At 37.8% G+C, this 17,970-nt stretch overlaps 1 protein-coding gene across 1 annotated transcript in view; it reads right to left on the reverse strand.

The window, feature by feature from the left end:
- The window catches only part of LOC138708875 (furin-like protease 1), a 224,089-nt gene that overhangs the window by 58,627 nt on the left and 147,492 nt on the right, over nt 1-17,970 (reverse strand). The window contains exons 4-6 of the mRNA XM_069839148.1: nt 12,451-12,616; nt 4,056-4,228; nt 1,364-1,573 (exon numbers count right to left, since the gene is read on the reverse strand). Coding sequence (XP_069695249.1) covers nt 1,364-1,573; nt 4,056-4,228; nt 12,451-12,616 — 549 coding nt within the window. The remainder of the gene's footprint in view (nt 1-1,363; nt 1,574-4,055; nt 4,229-12,450; nt 12,617-17,970) is intronic.

Raw genomic sequence — 17,970 nt, forward strand, 5'->3', positions numbered from 1 at the left:
ATATTTAAAATTATAAAGCTGATTGTTGGTATCATGAAGACATTACAATATTATATTTGTAACTGTGGATTGTCGATCATTATTCATATTACACCAATAGTATTAAAGCACGATTATTAGCAGATTAAGCACCGAAATAAATTACTTTTATTTACTATTGTTAGTAAAATTAGTCACTGTTTCAAAATTTAAATTTCATACACATTACATTACAATTAATTAGAAAATTGCAAATAAATAAGAAATATTGCTTTAAAAGGAGTTTATTATAATGAATAATTTGAATAATTTCGAGGAAAAAATTGTTCCGGGGCCGGGTATCGAACCCGGGACCTTTGATTAAACGTACCAACGCTCTCCCACTGAGCTACCCGGGAACTCTACCCGAAACCGATCCAACTTTTCCCTCTATATCCACAGACCTCAAAGTGGGCTAACAACCGTCAAGCAACCAACATTTGATAACTCTGTGTGACTTTAAATTGTGGTTTTCTGTTACGTACAGTGACGTGTATTATGCAAATTAAGCTTTCAGGAATAACTCCCTGTAAAGTTAATTTGAATAATTTCGAGGGAAAAATTGTTCCGGGGCCGGGTATCGAACCCGGGACCTTTGGTTAAACGTACCAACGCTCTCTCACTGAGCTATTATAGTCGCGACGCTGTTATTTCCGGCGTGACTCCTCCTCTTTGCTTACGTCTTAGGAAGTCAAGGCTCTATAAAGTCTAGGTAGGTAGTATCGTTCGCCATTTTTGTTCTTTCGTTGCCGAGCTACCAGACGAGGGATCTATTTGCCACACCGTTAAACATTATCATGTCGTAGCTCCTATGATAATAAATCAAACGCACTGTAATTCAGCAAATAATTGAGCGGCAAATAACGTCTTCGTGTGCTTTCTGCGAACGCCAATGAAAGAGCCAAAATGGCGGGCAATTATATTAAGTATTCATCCAGCCTTAGGAAATGCGTAACGTCTTCATAAGCGAATCACAAGATGCAAACGTTTAAATGTAGCCGACCTGCAACGTGATTGGCTGCCGGAAATTAGAGCGACGGGACGATAGTAAGAAACACCTTAAAAAAGGCAAAATAAAAATTTGCCCTATAGCTCTGATTTACTACAAATCACATTTATATCTATGCAAATAATGATTTACTTGCACCCAGTAAAAAAAGGCATTTTGCCAAACATCCGGGCTCTAGCTATAAGTAAGTAAATATGATGGAAAACATTATTATCTACCTTCAATTTCTTCACGTTTTTCATGCATTATAGTATTAATGCCTACGAATGTTTATCGGTGACGGTAAGTGTCAATATTTTGAAGCAGGAACTCCGTAATGATGACAGATAGACTGACCTGTTTCTCTCCAGACGCGCCGCTGCTGTAGGTGGTGGCGAGGGTAGAGCTGCAGGCCTCCGAGTACCAGGGCACGTAGCCGTTCTCGGTGGCGCTGCTGATGGACAGCGTCCAGATGGAGTTCGTGTAGCCGTCGCAGTTGCAGTTATCGTGGTCGCGGCCTCCGTTGCCTGACGCCCACACGAAAATAGACCCCTTTCCAGAGCGACCCTGCATCAGGATCACAAGACTAACTTAGTGACAATTACTTGTCTTCGAAACTGCTTATACTTTACCCTTATATTTTGCCCATATAGTATTTCAATTAAAATAAATATGAAAGTACCGTACATCCTATGCAAATTTTGTATTTCATAAATACAGTACATAGTACAGTGACATCATTTTATTTTTACTAACATTTTTAATATTAACTTGCCTATACCTCTGGATCAACGCCGTTTGCTATCCCCTTCCACGACTGGAGTTCGATGATACTGGCATAATATACAAACAAATCACTTTACTAGGTATAGGAGGGAAGAAAAGTAGTTCATCCATTTACGTAAACTAGGAAATATCGCGATTTTGAGTTTGATCATTTTCATTAGGTTTTTGTTTAATCAAAATACAGTACAGTATTAACAATGAGTGTTTTTACTCACGAACTGAGCTGTCCATGTGGACGTATTCATTATACAGTGTATGTTATACTGTCTACAGCACATTAGCCTACAATATAGAGAATGAAGTTAAATTGAAAAATAATCATAATATGGATATTTAAACACATTTTTGAAAATGGTGGCCGCTCATTTCAATACAGGCTTCAGTTCTAATGTGCATATTATCGCACTATAGACTATTGTACCTAATCCCAATTACCAGTTTTGTTCTTAGTACTAGTAACTCATGTTGAAATAATTCTTTACCTACTGTATAAAAGAGTACCTTACGTACTGTAAATTCAATCTTCACTTCTGCCAGATCCGAAAAGAAAAAATTACTCAGACGTACTATCTATTGTCCGTTCAAGTGGTTATGTCGTAGGGTCGTAGAAAGGGAGGAAATCACGTGACAGTTAATTCCTTAACGAGGCCCTTTTATTTAAGTTATTTTAACTGTTGTATAATATTACGTAGACGTCCAATTTCTAACAGAAATTAATGTTCTCAGAAAAGAGCTAAGACAGCCCAGCCACTAGCTGGCAAATAAAAGCTGGTGGGGGAAACCGGGTTACAACGTAGGCAAATGGACGGCAGTACCTGTGCGAAAATGATGCAATATTGAAAGCTCTTTCGTCACTGGAAAACGGGAACATTTTTGGAACGTACTGTTTACTATGACCGTAAGGTTACTATGACTGTATGTGCTGTCTTGGATCTGTGTGGAGGACGGTTGAACTTCGTTAGTAGAAGGGGTGGGAGTGAAGTACATTGAAAAACTCAGGTACAATAAAAATTGAAGTAAAAATAAAATGATGTCCCTGTATAACTTCGGTTAAACAAGTTTACGGTTGACAGAGGTTCGGTGAATGGAGGTTTTACTGGTACAGTATATCTAACAGTACCGGAACTACCATTCATTGTTTTGTTGAACTTTGAAATAATTTTTTTAAAGACATTGTTTCACAGTGACTTAATTTATTATTAATAATACTACTGGGTTCAAAAAGTTCCCGGAATTTTACTACCATTTTTCGTATTAATATATAACAAGGGATATTATACATTTGTTTTGTTGGTAACATTCATGATGTCATTTCCTTAAAGTTTGTTGATAATGGCGATTGTTGGTTTTGAGTTGTAGGCAATTGTTTATCATAGTGTTTTGTTTGTTCGTCGCATTTTGTAATTATGTCCACAGAGCAACGTACAAACATCAAGTTCTGTCTCAGAAGTCAGTTCCGAAAATGTTGTCGGCAGAACAGAAAGGAACAAGAATGACTCTTGCTGGGGACGTGATCAGTATGGCTGATGAAGATGGTGATTTCTTAAACAAAATTATTGCTGGTGATGAAACTTGGTGCTACTTGTACGACCCAGTCCCTAAACGACAGTCATCTGAGTGGAAATCGAAAACATCTCCTTGGAAGCAAAAATTTCGTAGGGTCACTTCCAAAGGCAAAGTTATGTTGGAAGTTTTCTTCGACTCTCAGGGTCTCATCCACCATGAGTTCATTCCAGAAGGTCGTACTCTAACGAAAGAATTGTACGTAGAAATCCTCCGTCGCCTGCGGGACGCAGTGAGAAGGAAACGTCCAGAAAATTGGGTAGAAAACAACTGGTTCCTTATGCATGACAATTCACCTGCTCATCGCGCAATTATTGTAAAGAATTTTCTTGCCAGGCACAACATAACTGCTTTGGATCACCCACCACACTCTCCTGATCTCTCACCACCTGATTACTTTCTGTTTCCCCGTCTGAAAAGTCATCTGAAAGGACGGAGATTCAATGCTGAAGAGGTTATCGCAAACGCGACGAGAACACTAAGACGGGTTTCACAAAATGGTTTCCAGGCCTGCTTCCAGGAACTCTACACGCGTTGGCAAAAGTGTGTTGTTGCGGAAGGCAACTATTTTGAAGGGAATGTTGTAGAATAGTGTTTAAGGTACGTTGTTTCTATGATACTAGCAAATTCCGGGAACTTTTTGAACCTAGTATGTAATAACAGTGAAAACAAGGAAGTGATTGCGACTTGGAGCACCTACCTTGGTAACGCCCTCGATGAAGGCGCGCGTGGCCAACTCGCCCGGCCCGTCAACTGTCTTCCCGTCATCGTCGGGGCCCCACGACGCGCTGTAAATGTCGATATGCTGAGGGTTGAGGCTTAGGGACCGCGCCTCCACAGCGTCGGTGACGTCGCCGTCCAGCATACGCACCCCTGCGAACACAACTCTATCAACTGCTGTCACCACTATAACCTGTTACAGCTGGTGCGAAGCTGGAAGCACAGCTCTTCGTATTGAAGTCAGGAGAACGTACAGCTAGAATTCCCACACTTTAATATCGACGTTAGCAGCACGTTAGTTTTCCAACTAGTCCTAATATGATAGGATAACTCTAATCTTCCAGCAAGCAACCCCATTTCTGAGGTGAGACACCTGAAAGGCTGAAATCATTATCGTAGACGATAGAATGGTAGGTTGAGAGGGTATCGGACAGGGTTGAATTCTGATATTGACGAGAAACGTCTCTTCTTCTTCTTTTTCTTTTTTATTGGGTTATTTTACGATGCTGTATCAACATCTAGGTTATTTAGCGTGTGAATGAAATGAAGATGATAATGCCGGTGAAATGAGTCCGGGGTCCAGCACCGAAAGTTACCCAGCATTTGCTCGTATTGGGTTAAGGGAAAACCCCGGAAAAAACCTCAACCAGGTAACTTGCCCCGACCGGGATTCGAACCCGGGCCACCTGGTTTCGCGGCCAAACGCGCTGACCGTTACTCCACAGGTGTGGACTTTTTCTTCTTCTGGAGGACTTTCATGCAGGGAGGAATTTCTTAATATGCAGAGTTATTGAAAAGTCAAGAAAGATTATTTTATTTTCACAGAAAATTTTGTTTCAATTGTTTCACTATTTAAGTATACACGCTTTAACACACTCGGAAGGAAATTAAACGCAGAATAAATATGGGAAATGCCTGTTATTATTATTCGGTTGAGAAGCTTTTGTCATCTATTCTGCTGTCAAAAAATCTGAAAGTTAGAATTTATAAAACAGTTACCGTATATTACCAGTTGTTCTGTATGTTGTGAAACTTGGACTCTCATTTTGAGAGAGGAACAGAGATTAAGGGTGTTTGAGAATAAGGTTCTTAGGAAAATATTTGGGGCTAAGAGGGATGAAGTTACAGGAGAATGGAGAAAGTTGCACAACGCAGAACTTCACGCATTATATTCTTCACCTGACATATTTAGGAAAGTTAAATCCAGACATTTGAGATGGGCAGGGCATGTAGCACGTATGGGCAAATCCAGAAATGCATATAGATTGTTAGTTGGGAGGCCGGAGGGAAAAAGACCTTTAGGGAGGCCGAGACGTAGATGGGAGGATAATATTAAAATGGATTTGAGGGAGATGGGACATGATGATAGAGAGTTGATTAATGTTGCACAGGATAGAGACCGATGGCGGGCTTATGTGAGGGCGGCAATGAACCTCCGGGTTCCTTAAAAGCCATTTGTAAGCAAGTTACACGCTTTAACATCTGTGGTCATATCGCGTGTTAAGATCTTTGGGTATACCAGTAGTCCGTTGTTACTAATGCAGAGTTCCTGTTGGCGGTGATGAATCATGGTATGTATATTTCCAATCCGGCATTTGCCTTTGTGACTGAGAGAAACCATGAAAAACCCTAGTCAGCAACGGATTTTGAACCCGGGACCTCCTGAATACGAGTCACAAACGTTACCGTCTGCGCCAACTCGCTCGGTTATTTCACTATTATTACTATGACAAATTAAATAAATAAACAGAAAATCAATGTCCCAGGAAGGAGCCAAGATCCCCGTTGCCGTCACTGCAACGATAATGAAACTCTCCCTCATGTTCTTGGTTTCTGTCCCAAAGGGATAATATTAAGAAATAACAGACACTACATGGTGGGGAGTAACATTGACAAATACCTTTAAAAAATTTGAAATCTATGAAGAAATATCATGTATCTCAGCTGAAGATTCCAATAAACGTGCTGACATCATTGCAATCAACAGGAAGAAGAACACTGGCTTTGTTACTCACCCAACAGTAGGTTTTGAAAAACGTGGTTCGGACAGCAAAGAAGTGGATAGTGAAAAAGGGAGGCAGTATGAACCATGCTTCAAATACCTGGAAGAAACATACAGCATGCTTGAAAATCACTGAGAGGTGATTGGATTATTGTTTGAAGCATGTGTAACTATTTCAAAATTTTGTGTAATTTTTTTTTCATATATTTCATATTGATACATGAAATCTCCAGGATATATTTAAACAAATTTTAAGTTTCTCTTTGATGATTCTAAATCACGATTTGTACAATTTTATAAATGAATAAAGAAGCAATTGAATGTGAATATGGAGAAGAGTGGAGCGTGTGGCATGGACAGACAGAATAAGAGTGGGTAAAGAAAGAATAATACTGAATCTGATCACGAAGAGAAAAAGAAATTGGCTGGCCACTCGCTGAGAAGAAACTGCCTACTGAAGGATGTACTGAAGGAATAGTGAACGGAAGAAAAGTTCGAGTCAGAAGAAGATATCACATGATATGGCAACATTAAGAGAAAGCATATGAGTCGTATGCAGAAACTAAGAGGAAGGTTGAAAATGGGAAGATTGGAGAATGCTGGGTTTGCAATGAAAGATCTACACTTGGGCAGAAAACTGTGAATGAATGAAAAACTCTAGTATTGTTCTGGTGCACATTGTATACAGAGCGTCCAACTTCTTGACGCGAGCGTTTCTTCTGATTCGCCGTGATCGGGCGGCAACTTCTCGGGCAGAGCAACTGTGCGGGTACTGCGAAGTAAGGCGTTGCCATTAGCGTTTGTCGTAATAGATCAGTTGACCTACGTATTACGTTTGGAAGTCTGGGAAAACAAATTGGTATACAAAGAAAATCGTACATAAGGAGATAGAAAGAAAGTATCTTATCTTTTCACGAAAATACAGTGAAACCTCTCCTTATGGACACTCTCGTAATATGGACCCCCCTCTAATATATGAACAGATTTTATTGCCCAACTATAATCATATAGAATCAAATACGGACAGCTTTTCATGTTCCCAATTGTAATCACGTAGAAATATTTCTACAATCAACCCTCATTTGCGGACAAGGAATAGTGTTTCACACTTTCTAACCCTGTTTTGTCTCTTGACTGCGGACAAAACTTGGAAGTAGGGGAGTAGTGGGTACAGTGAGACACAAAATATTAAGACATATGTATGCAAGTGAAATTTCAAGTATTTTTAAAATCAAGTGCAACAGAAATATACATTAAAACATGGAGTACAATAATACATAAACAGAAATGTTAATAAATAAAGGACATAATATACAATGCGTGTTTGTCAAAAAAAATGCAAATGTCTCACTGTTCCCATTCAGGAGGGTACAGTGAGACACCACAGTGTCTATTAACGGACATTGAAATAATTTACATTTATTTCAAAAGAAAGTAAAGTTTGCTGTCTCTTTATCTTGCCATGTTCTGTAGGCTTATTTAGAATCATTTTGATATCTGCTTCGAAACCATTGAAACATCTGGAACATTTGGAAAAGTGAATTTTTCATGACTTTTCAAACTTTTCCTAAAAATAAAATGAATTTTTAGTGACAACAAAGCTTATAATTATAAGAATTTAATTTAATTCTTTATTATTTTTTAATATATATTTTTTTTTAATTTTGTGAATAATTTTTTATTTAAGAAACCATTAAAATGTAATGTATCCATTATTTTAAGCTATAGTTCCTAAATTTGTTACTAGTATGTTCATTTTTAATGTTAGTTACCGGTAAATGTAATATAATTACAGTTTATTTTTGCAAATCATTGGTAAATGCGAACAGTGAGACGTCTCAGTGTACCCTTCAATGGCATGTCTCACTGTTCCCTTTACGCATAGTTCGTTTAAAAATGGCGCCATCACTTCAAAATAAAAAAAAAAAAAAGACGAAACTTTGCAAAACATAGTATTAGGTAACAAAACATTCATATTTCTATTTAATTTGTATATCCAATATAACCTTCATTAAACACAAGCCAAAATTTTACTTCTAGAGTGAAAAATTACGAATTATTTTTTCATCACTCACCTTTATAGCTAGAATCAAATCGAGTATGAAAATATTGTTACTTTACTCATGCAACATACAACTCCACTGTTACAAACATTTCAGCATCAAAATTTACCATCTAATAAAAAATATCTCACTGTACCCACTTCTCCCCTACGGTAACAGCGAGTTTTCTTTATATTAGACGGTACGGAGTACCGGCCCAACTACAGCACTGGCTAAACAACATAATAAGCACGTGGGGCATGACAGTACCTATTTTTTTTTAAGAAAACAAATACGTGTTGTTGTTGAAAACCTTCAGTGATAGTAATAATGCAGGGTGACCAAAGTTTTCTCCAGTTGTACATCAGTACAGGAAATTTAAAAAATCTCAGAAAAATAGTAGTAACAGTAGAGTTCAAGAGCCGTGATAAATGTCCGCGTAAGGAGTACCATTGCTCTTAAGGGTCCATCATTATATGCCGAATTTACTAGGGCTGGATAAAAAGTAATGGCAACAGTTCGATATTTCTGACATGGCTTTATTCACAGGGGTATTGTACCGGGTCCCTCGCAGTGGTTCTTTCATTTTGGTGAAAAGATCGTAATCGCATGGACTCATATCGGGTGAGTATGGTGGATGTTCCAGAATCTCCCATTGCCAGCGGCACAAGAGGTCCTTGACAGCAGCAGCGGTGTGACTCCTTGCATTATCATGAAGAATGATGGGATTCTGTACCCCCAAGTGTCGTCGTTTTCTCCTGAGGGCTGGACGAATGTGGTGCTGCAGGAACCTGCAGTAGCAGTCCGCGTTTGCCGTCTGCCTTGGAGGTACAGCGTGGTGCAGTATTACCCCATCAATGTCATACGCCACAATGAAGATCACCTTAACAGCACTTTGTGTAGGGCGCACTTTCTTCGGACGAGAAGAACCTGGATGCTTCCATTCATTTGATTGATTTTCAAGTTTGGTTGGTTCGTATGAGCGAGCCCAGCGACGATTCATCAAAGAAAGTCGTCATCTTTCCTTTGGCACCGGTCCAACAAGGCCTGTGCCACTGCCTAGCGGTGCCATTGTTAAACCTCGGAAATTTCATGGGGTAACCAACGCCCTGTAATTTTGCGGTAACCCAGAATGTCTTGCAGAATGTCGAGCACAGTTTTGTGACATACTCCGACTTCTGCTGCTAACTCACGCGCAGTCCATCGGCGATCAGTATCCAACAGGGAAGCAAAGAGTTTAACTGTGTTGTCCTCCACGCGGGGTCGTCCTGTACGGAGGTTGTCCTGAACGGCGTCCCTGCTTTCCCGGAACGCTTTAACCCATCGTGCCACTGTGCGATAAGGCAACGCTGCATCGGCACATGCTTCACGCAGTCCCTGAAAACATTCTTGTGCACTACGACCTCGTGCCACTTCAATTTTGATCCAGGAACGTTGCTCTAGTTTTTTAAACGTGGTCTTAGGGCGCTCGCACTATCACTATGAAAGCCAACGTTCTACACACTGCAGTAGATTGATGGAGTACTGTCGCCGCTGGCTGCACTAAATCATCTAACAGTCCTTGTTCATGTCCACACAGCTGGCAGCTCTCGAACGCACCATCGTCACGTGACAGCAGTGTTGCCATAACTTTTTATCCAACCTATGTAAATTTGCAAACCTCTGATATAATTTAAGCATGATAACTGTAGAAAGTATCGATTGAAATGGAATATGTGCTAGTACAGTAGACCTGTCCTGTATCCTTATCATGTGTCGTGACTATATTACCAATGGGTATGGAAGGAAACTTCCATGTTGGTAGATTCGTATAATATTATTCATATTGAAAAAAAACTCTCTTTCTGATAGCTTATTCTTTCTCCTCTAGTGAAGCTCACATGCCAGGTCTCGCCTCCTCATCTATATTAATATGAGATACGCATAAATGATTTAGGTTCATATTCTGACACCCTTCTACACTAGATTTTTACTCTGTTTTCATGCGCCTATGTTATAAAGTGAAACTTCTCAATACCGGACATCGCTGGGGAAAAATTAAATGTCCGTTATTGAGAAGTGTCCGCTATTTAGAAAATCGTTAGTATGTATACAGTACATTAAAATTTCTCACACCTATTCAACACTATATTTTACAGTATAGTACAGTAGACAGTGAGATTGTTTACATTATTCATCCAGAGAGTAATCGTACCAGTAAATGTTTTGTAAATGAAATAAACATCAGTCACTATACCACTTCACCTTACACAAAGAAATCTAGAATTCCATTCTCAGGGTATGATTTTAAAATAACATCCTTGTTTTTCAAAACTTAACTAACCAGAGATTTTCCCACATTAAACTTTGTGGCCAGCTCACGAACACTTAATTTCTCCTTCTCACTATGCTTTACAATATCCACTTTCTCTTTTAGTGACAAAAGTTTACGTTTTTGTGACTTTTTAATGTGACTGTACTTCCGAACCTCAAACTAAGAAAGTACGGACTGCTCACGTACAGTATCACAACTAACAACTGTGCTGCTTACCTTCAATAAAGTACAAGAACGTTCAAATGCACGATAATGATTGTTGCAAAGAATTCCGTTAGAGTTCCGTTTAATTTAAAAACTGTGCTGCTTACCTTCAATAAAGTACAAGAACGTTCAAAATGGACGATAATGATTGTTGCAAAGAATTCCGTTAGAGTTCCATTTAATTTACAACTGCCTGTTTCTTTTCTTTTCTTTTTTTTCTTTCACGCTGTCCGTTATTTGGAAGTTTTAATTGAAGCGTCAGCTGGAACAACGTTATAAGTTACATTTGGTAAAATTTACAGGAGATGCAAAGATGTGTACTCGTACAACGTTGTTGTTATAGGGTAACAAACTTTTGAGTGGACAAATTTCACGTACTGCATTGAGACAGTTGCAAGCCAAGGAGTATAGCAAGGTAACATGACATACAACATTATTACATGGAAACACGCCGAATGAAAATTTTGTAACTTACAACGTTGTTCCAGCCGACGCTTCAATTGTTGTTGGCAGATACATTTCAATGTCCGCGTCCGTTATTGAGAATGTCCGCTATTTGGAAGAATTTTATCATAAGGGCCAATGTTATTTTGCAGGGGAATTTTAAAATGTCCGCTATTGGGAAGTGTCCGTTAAGGGAAGTTTCACTGTATTATGTTAGTAAGGTGAATAAACTACAGGGACATCATTTTATTTTTACTTGCATTTTTATTGTACCTGCATTTCTGAAAGTACTTCACTCCCACCCCTTCACTAATGTCCTTGCTCCCGTCAGACACACAAACTTACGGCCGCTGTTGCATTCGAAGTCTTCAAGCAGTGAAGTAAACACTGCAGTGTATAGTGTGTTTCATAAATATGATTGCGTTTTCTATAGAAGAAAGAACCTATATTAATAATATCGTACTAAAAATTATATTCAAGAAACGATAAATTCAATTTCAGAGAATATGCTTCAAAATGTTTTTAATAATATGCGTAAAGAATTGAAGCCTGCATTGTAATGAACGGCAACCATTTTCAGCAACTTGTTTAAAAATTCAGATTAGCTTTTTTTGAATTGAGGTGGCTAGAAGCAAAGGAATGGTAGTGACATTTGTAATAACATGAGTTAAGTGCATCCAGTGTAAGCAAAAGTATCTAAAATTTTAGTGGCAAAGGGATATTTTAATCGCATCACACATTAAAATTTAAATAAAAATTTCACCGATTTTACGAAAGCTTAAATATTTAAACCCCATTTTCTCAAAAGTAACTTAAGTGCACTTATAGCCCTTTACTTATGACCCCCCAATTTAAATGCACTCTCTATATTGTATGTTAACATCAATAATTAATATGCTAAATAAAGTAGACATTACATAACGAACAAGCCGCCTGAAAAGTTGAGTTTTTGAAAAAAAAATGTTACTACTCTACTGTATTTTGATAAATTCCGTAAAAGCGATGATCAAACTGAAAATCGTAATATCGCATTTCCCTACAACATAAATGGATACACTACTTTTCTCTCCTCCTATACCTAGTAAAATGACTTGTTTACATATTGCACTAGTAACATCAAACTCCTGTAATGGAAGGGGGCAGCAGTGTTTCCGAGTATATGTTGGTAAAAATAAAGTGATGTCCCTGTAGAATTATTGTTGGTGGGAGCGAAAGTAGTAATTTTAAAAGGAGGTCATGGATCCACTGATCACAAAAATGTTTCCAGTTTGACCTAGGAAAGGGACAAACAGGTTTAAATATTAGGAAAATTGTGTAAATTTAATGAAATCAATTGCCCAGTGAACCGTGTTGGACAGATGCTGCTCACCTCCTACGCTGGCACCGTAGGCGACTCCGACGGCGCATAGCGTGTTATTTGCGGTGGCCGCAACCTCGCCGGCGCAGCGAGTGCCGTGGCGGTTGGAGTCGATCAGGTCGTAGCGAGGCATCGGGTCTTCGTCGTGGTTGTTCACGTCGTAGCTCGCCTGTGGATCCTGCAACAAGAAAACACCACATTCATCGTCTTTAACAGTTGGTCTAGCCGAGAAGACGCTGTGACTATAAAACTGTTATATTAGACAACGCAACAGGAGATTTGCATCTACCACCTTTACTAGTAATGTTGATCGATCAAAATATTTTAATATACTGTAATACACAACTTGTGTTCAGTGATAAGCACAAGTATTAAATGTTGTATATCTGTATATATTGTATCGTTATATGGTTATATTTCAGTAGCTAATGATTTCGCTTGAAAGTTTATTTCACAGACAAATTTCACAGTCCTTCTAGACCGGAAAGCACTGTAATATTTAATTTTTACCGTTTATTTTATGTTATTTATTTATTTTACAAACTGCTGAGCCATTTATACCCGAACCCACGCTTACAGAAGTCGAAATTGCGATAGAAAATCTGAAAAAGTACAAGTCTACAGGTATCGATCAAATTCCAGCAGAATTAATACAAGAGGGTGGGAGTGCATTATATAGCGAAATTTATAAACTTGTACTTGCTATTTGCGAAAAGGAAATTGTACCAGAACAATGGAAGGAGTCCATAATTGTATCTATTTTTAAAAAGGGGGACAAAACCAACTGTGGTAACTTTCGAGGAATATCACTTTTGTTGACGTCGTACAAAATTTTGTCCAATATTCTTTTGAGAAGATTAACTCCGTACGTAGATGAAATTATTGGGGATCATCAGAGCGGTTTTCGGCGTAATAGATCGACTATTGATCAGATTTTTTGTATTCGACAGATAATGGAGAAAAAATGGGAGTATAAGGGTACAGTACATCAGTTATTCATAGATTTCAAAAAGGCTTATGACTCGGTTAAGAGGGAAGTATTATATGATATTCTTATTGAATTTGGTATTCCCAAGAAACTAGTTCGATTAATTAAAATGTGTCTCAGTGAAACGTACAGCAGAGTCCGTATAGGTCAGTTTCTATCTGATGCTTTTCCAATTCACTGCGGGCTAAAGCAAGGAGATGCACTATCACCTTTACTTTTTAACTTCGCTCTAGAATATGCCATTAGGAAAGTTCAGGATAACAGGCAGGGTTTGGAATTGAACGGGTTACATCAGCTTCTTGTCTATACGGATGACGTGAATATGTTAGGAGAAAATACACAAACGATTAGGGAAAACACGGAAATTTTACTTGAAGCAAGTAGAGCGATCGGTTTGGAAGTAAATCCCGAAAAGACAAAGTATATGATTATGTCTCGTGACCAGAATATTGTACGAAATGGAAATATAAAAATTGGAGATTTATCCTTCGAAGAGGTGGAAAAATTCAAATATCTTGGAGCAACAGTAACAAATATAAATGACACTCGGGAGGAAATTAAACGCAGAATAAATATGGGAAATGCGTGTTATTATTCGGTTGAGAAGCTCTTATCATCCAGTCTGCTGTCGAAAAATCTGAAAGTTAGAATTTATAAAACAGTTATATTACCGGTTCTTCTGTATGGTTGTGAAACTTGGACTCTCACTCTGAGAGAGGAACATAGGTTCAGGGTGTTTGAGAATAAGGTGCTAAGGAAAATATTTGGGGCTAAGCGGGATGAAGTTACAGGAGAATGGAGAAAGTTACACAACACAGAACTGCACGCATTGTATTCTTCACCTGACATAATTAGGAACATTAAATCCAGACGTTTGAGATGGGCAGGGCATGTAGCACGTATGGGCGAATCCAGAAATGCATATAGAGTGTTAGTTGGGAGACCGGAGGGAAAAAGACCTTTAGGGAGGCCGAAACGTAGATGGGAGGATAATATTAAAATGGATCTGAGGGAGGTGGGGTATGATGATAGAGACTGGATTAATCTTGCACAGGATAGGGACCGCTGGCGGGCTTATGTGAGGGCGGCAATGAACCTTCGGGTTCCTTAAAAGCCATTTGTAAGTAAGTAAGTAAGTATTTATTTATTTAATACTTAACACTTGAGCTACATTAGGCATTGCAGCCCGAAAGAGCAGAAGCTCGTGCTCGGGCGCAGTTCAGATCAGTTATACAACATATATCACAAAATTAAGAGAGTTCATTGAGCACAATAACATTAATAAATGGTATAGTAATATGCGTTACAAGAGCGGTATGTTGATATTTTCATGTTCGAGGAAAAGATTGAAAAAGCGAAACGTAGTTGAGCTTTTTTAATTTCCGAGACCATGAAAACAAACATACCGCTCGTGTATCGTACATTATTTTGTGCGAAGATCGTTTATTACATTCCTGAAAGACGAATTTCTAATTAGTTGCAATGAAATCTCCATCTTAGTTTCTGTTCAATGACGGCAATTTTGGAAAACAAAAATATCTCTCTTGAACATTGTTGCTATAAAATGTTTTCTGTGTTTACTATATTGCAGCAGGTCGTGATATACGTATGTCTTTTTTTCCCCCAGTCTATAAATGTGAACTTAAAACAAACGGTAAGGTTATGTAATGATTTATTTTTCATTTTAATATCTTAACAATATTATTTATATAACATATTGCAGTAATAACATCGGCATCTGGAATCTTGTTGATTTTTTCACGGCTTCCTTAATGTTACTTGCATCACGAATGCAATAACTTTAGTGGAGTAGTAGAGTTTACTGAATTTTTGCAAATATTTAAAAACAATAATTAACAGTGCAATTTAGGTGAAATTGCAGTGGTAAGTTTCCAATTTACAATTATTACTATGTTGAACGTCTTTAAAAATAATATGTTAAAAGCCTAAAGCAGTAAAATGAACATGACGCTTAAGCGGTAAGAAGAGGGAAATTGTTATGTGTGTTACGTTGGGAATACTGAATGTGGTATTTCACACTTACCGCGTATTGGTTCTGTGCGGAAAACAAGCAAATACGCACGATCTCGCACAAAAATACATGCAGCATGTAATAATAGAGTCTATATACAAATAGAAAATACAAAAGTACATAAATATTAGAGTATCAATTTTTAACTCAATTAGCTTAAACAATTAAATAATTAATCTGATTTGTTTCTTAAATCTGTGTGTGTTAAGTGTACTTAGCTCAGGGTAAGCTCTAATTAACGCATTATATATTTTGGGTCCAAAACTTCTGCTGTGTTTTAATCCAGCAGTTGTGTGGCATTTCGGAGTAGTTAGAAAGAAACTGTAATTTTGTCTCGTATGGTATTCGTGAGGATCAAATTTAAATTTATTGTGGTTTTTATGGAAGTAAATCAGCAATGTTTGTAACAAAACAACTATTTTAATTACTTACTAACATATTTATTACGAGGCTTATAATTTATTGTGTCAATTTCTCCGGGAATTTTTGAGACAAACATAAATAACAAAAAGTATGAAGACTCGCCTAGTTAATACTGATTCATCCATGATTTTAAACATGTGAGTGCATTCACATGCTCCAAATTAAGTGCCGCTCTACGTTTAATAACAATGTTTCCTGCATCACTAAACACGAAAAAACTTTTGTTCTGTCAAGCACTTCTTCACGATTGTTTAATTTAAATCCAAACGTTTCACCGAGTTTACCTCTCAAATTCTCATATGACATAATGAAGTTTACACTTTTCACAAACCACAGAAAACTGATTTTTTTTTCTTTATCAAACTAAACACACAACCTTCATATACAAACTCAGTACAGAAACTGCAACTGCAAAACTACAGCGATCGAAACAGAAGACTGGCCCCTATTGTAATCGAATTACAAGGTTTTAGAAAGAGAAGAAGGTAGTTACGCTCTTACTGGCACACAGTGTAGACATGGCTATTTTATAAGGGATGAGGGGGACGAGTCTCAGAAAAGTATGTATTTCATATGCTAGAAGATGAGCTGACAACAAGGTGAAAGTTTTCTTGGAAAACCATAAAACTTAATAAGGGTTTCGCATTGTGTTTCAACTTTCAATAGAGGTAGACTAGGTCACTGTCCTCATATCTCAATCTCTTTCTGAAGTGTCTGTGCAAAGATTTTCTCTACGCTACCTAGTTCACAGTTAAAAATAACAGTACTATTGTGCTTTTAGGTAAGGAATTTCCGAGAGAGAAATATTGTCGGAATTTTTAGTATGAGTTTGTATTAAAAAATAATAATTACTATCAACTACAAACGATTAATTTTAATCGACTCGATTATTCGTTTAAATATTTTGATCGATTATCTTACAACAGAAATTGATCGATTAATCGATTAAATCCCACAACACTAATCTTTACATATCGGTCTAGTTAAGATGGTGTCGCGTTTAGAATCCTGCATAGCCGGTTGGGAAAGATGGCAATTATATCCTCCTGCTGAACGTCTGACATACATGTAAATTCTGCGTAACGAAAAAAAAAAAAAAGATGTAATGGCCACTTGCATTAAGGGTATATGTACGTGAACGACCACAAATATTATCAGAACATGCAGGCTGTAAATTTCTAAAATGTTTATAAGGAAATGAACTCACAATTGGACAAAAATTACAAGGTACCACAAGAAGACTTATTAGAACTTAAATATCTGATAAAAGTATAAAAAAGGTTACTAATAATATTTTTGAAACCAATTTTATCAATGTATGAAAAAAAAAAAAACAAACAAAAAATTCTGCAGTTAACTATATCATTTGGTAACCATAACATTATTATGGTCTCTCTGACATCTTTAATATTTTTCTTGCATGTAATAAACACTTATTTCTGAAAAGTAGACTACTCTCAGACATATAGAGTTGTTATTATTATTTATTATTTTTTTATTTGTCCTATACTGGGTGTTCATTTCAAAGTGTGTCATGACGTCACTGTTGTTGAGTCACCGATTTGAAGCGAGTTTCACCTTATATGTCAGAGAAGTTGCCTATTATTCAAGGCGTTCAATCTGAACTTGAGAACGTGTACGGTATAACTTGAACGTCGCAGCAACAGATGGCGGTCTGTACGGTCTGTGTACTACCATAACCTCTTTCTAACTGTGTTTTGCGCGGGCAAGTCGTACGGAGGATATTTGTTATCATCTGTTGCGTACAGCAACATTCCACAACACAAATCAAATGCTCCGTGTCCATATTGACCGTCGAAATTAATGTCAACAAATACGTAAGTAATCGTCTTAACCCTCTCCCCATATCCCGATAGTACGTGTTTCCAAACAGTTCATATTCCTGCCACTACTGGCGTTACCGTACGTATCGGTACGTACTCTTCAGAATGAACGCCGTACTTGCTAGGCAACTTCTCTCGCTCATATGTGATACGCCTCTGCGGAAGTGTAGGAAGATTGGTTTCTCTAGGCTCATCGGCTAGCCACATGACGGCATACAGCGAGCCATGACACAATTTGAACTGAA

The sequence above is a fragment of the Periplaneta americana genome, chromosome 11, assembly GCF_040183065.1.
Source record: "Periplaneta americana isolate PAMFEO1 chromosome 11, P.americana_PAMFEO1_priV1, whole genome shotgun sequence".
NCBI lineage: Eukaryota > Metazoa > Arthropoda > Insecta > Blattodea > Blattidae > Periplaneta > Periplaneta americana.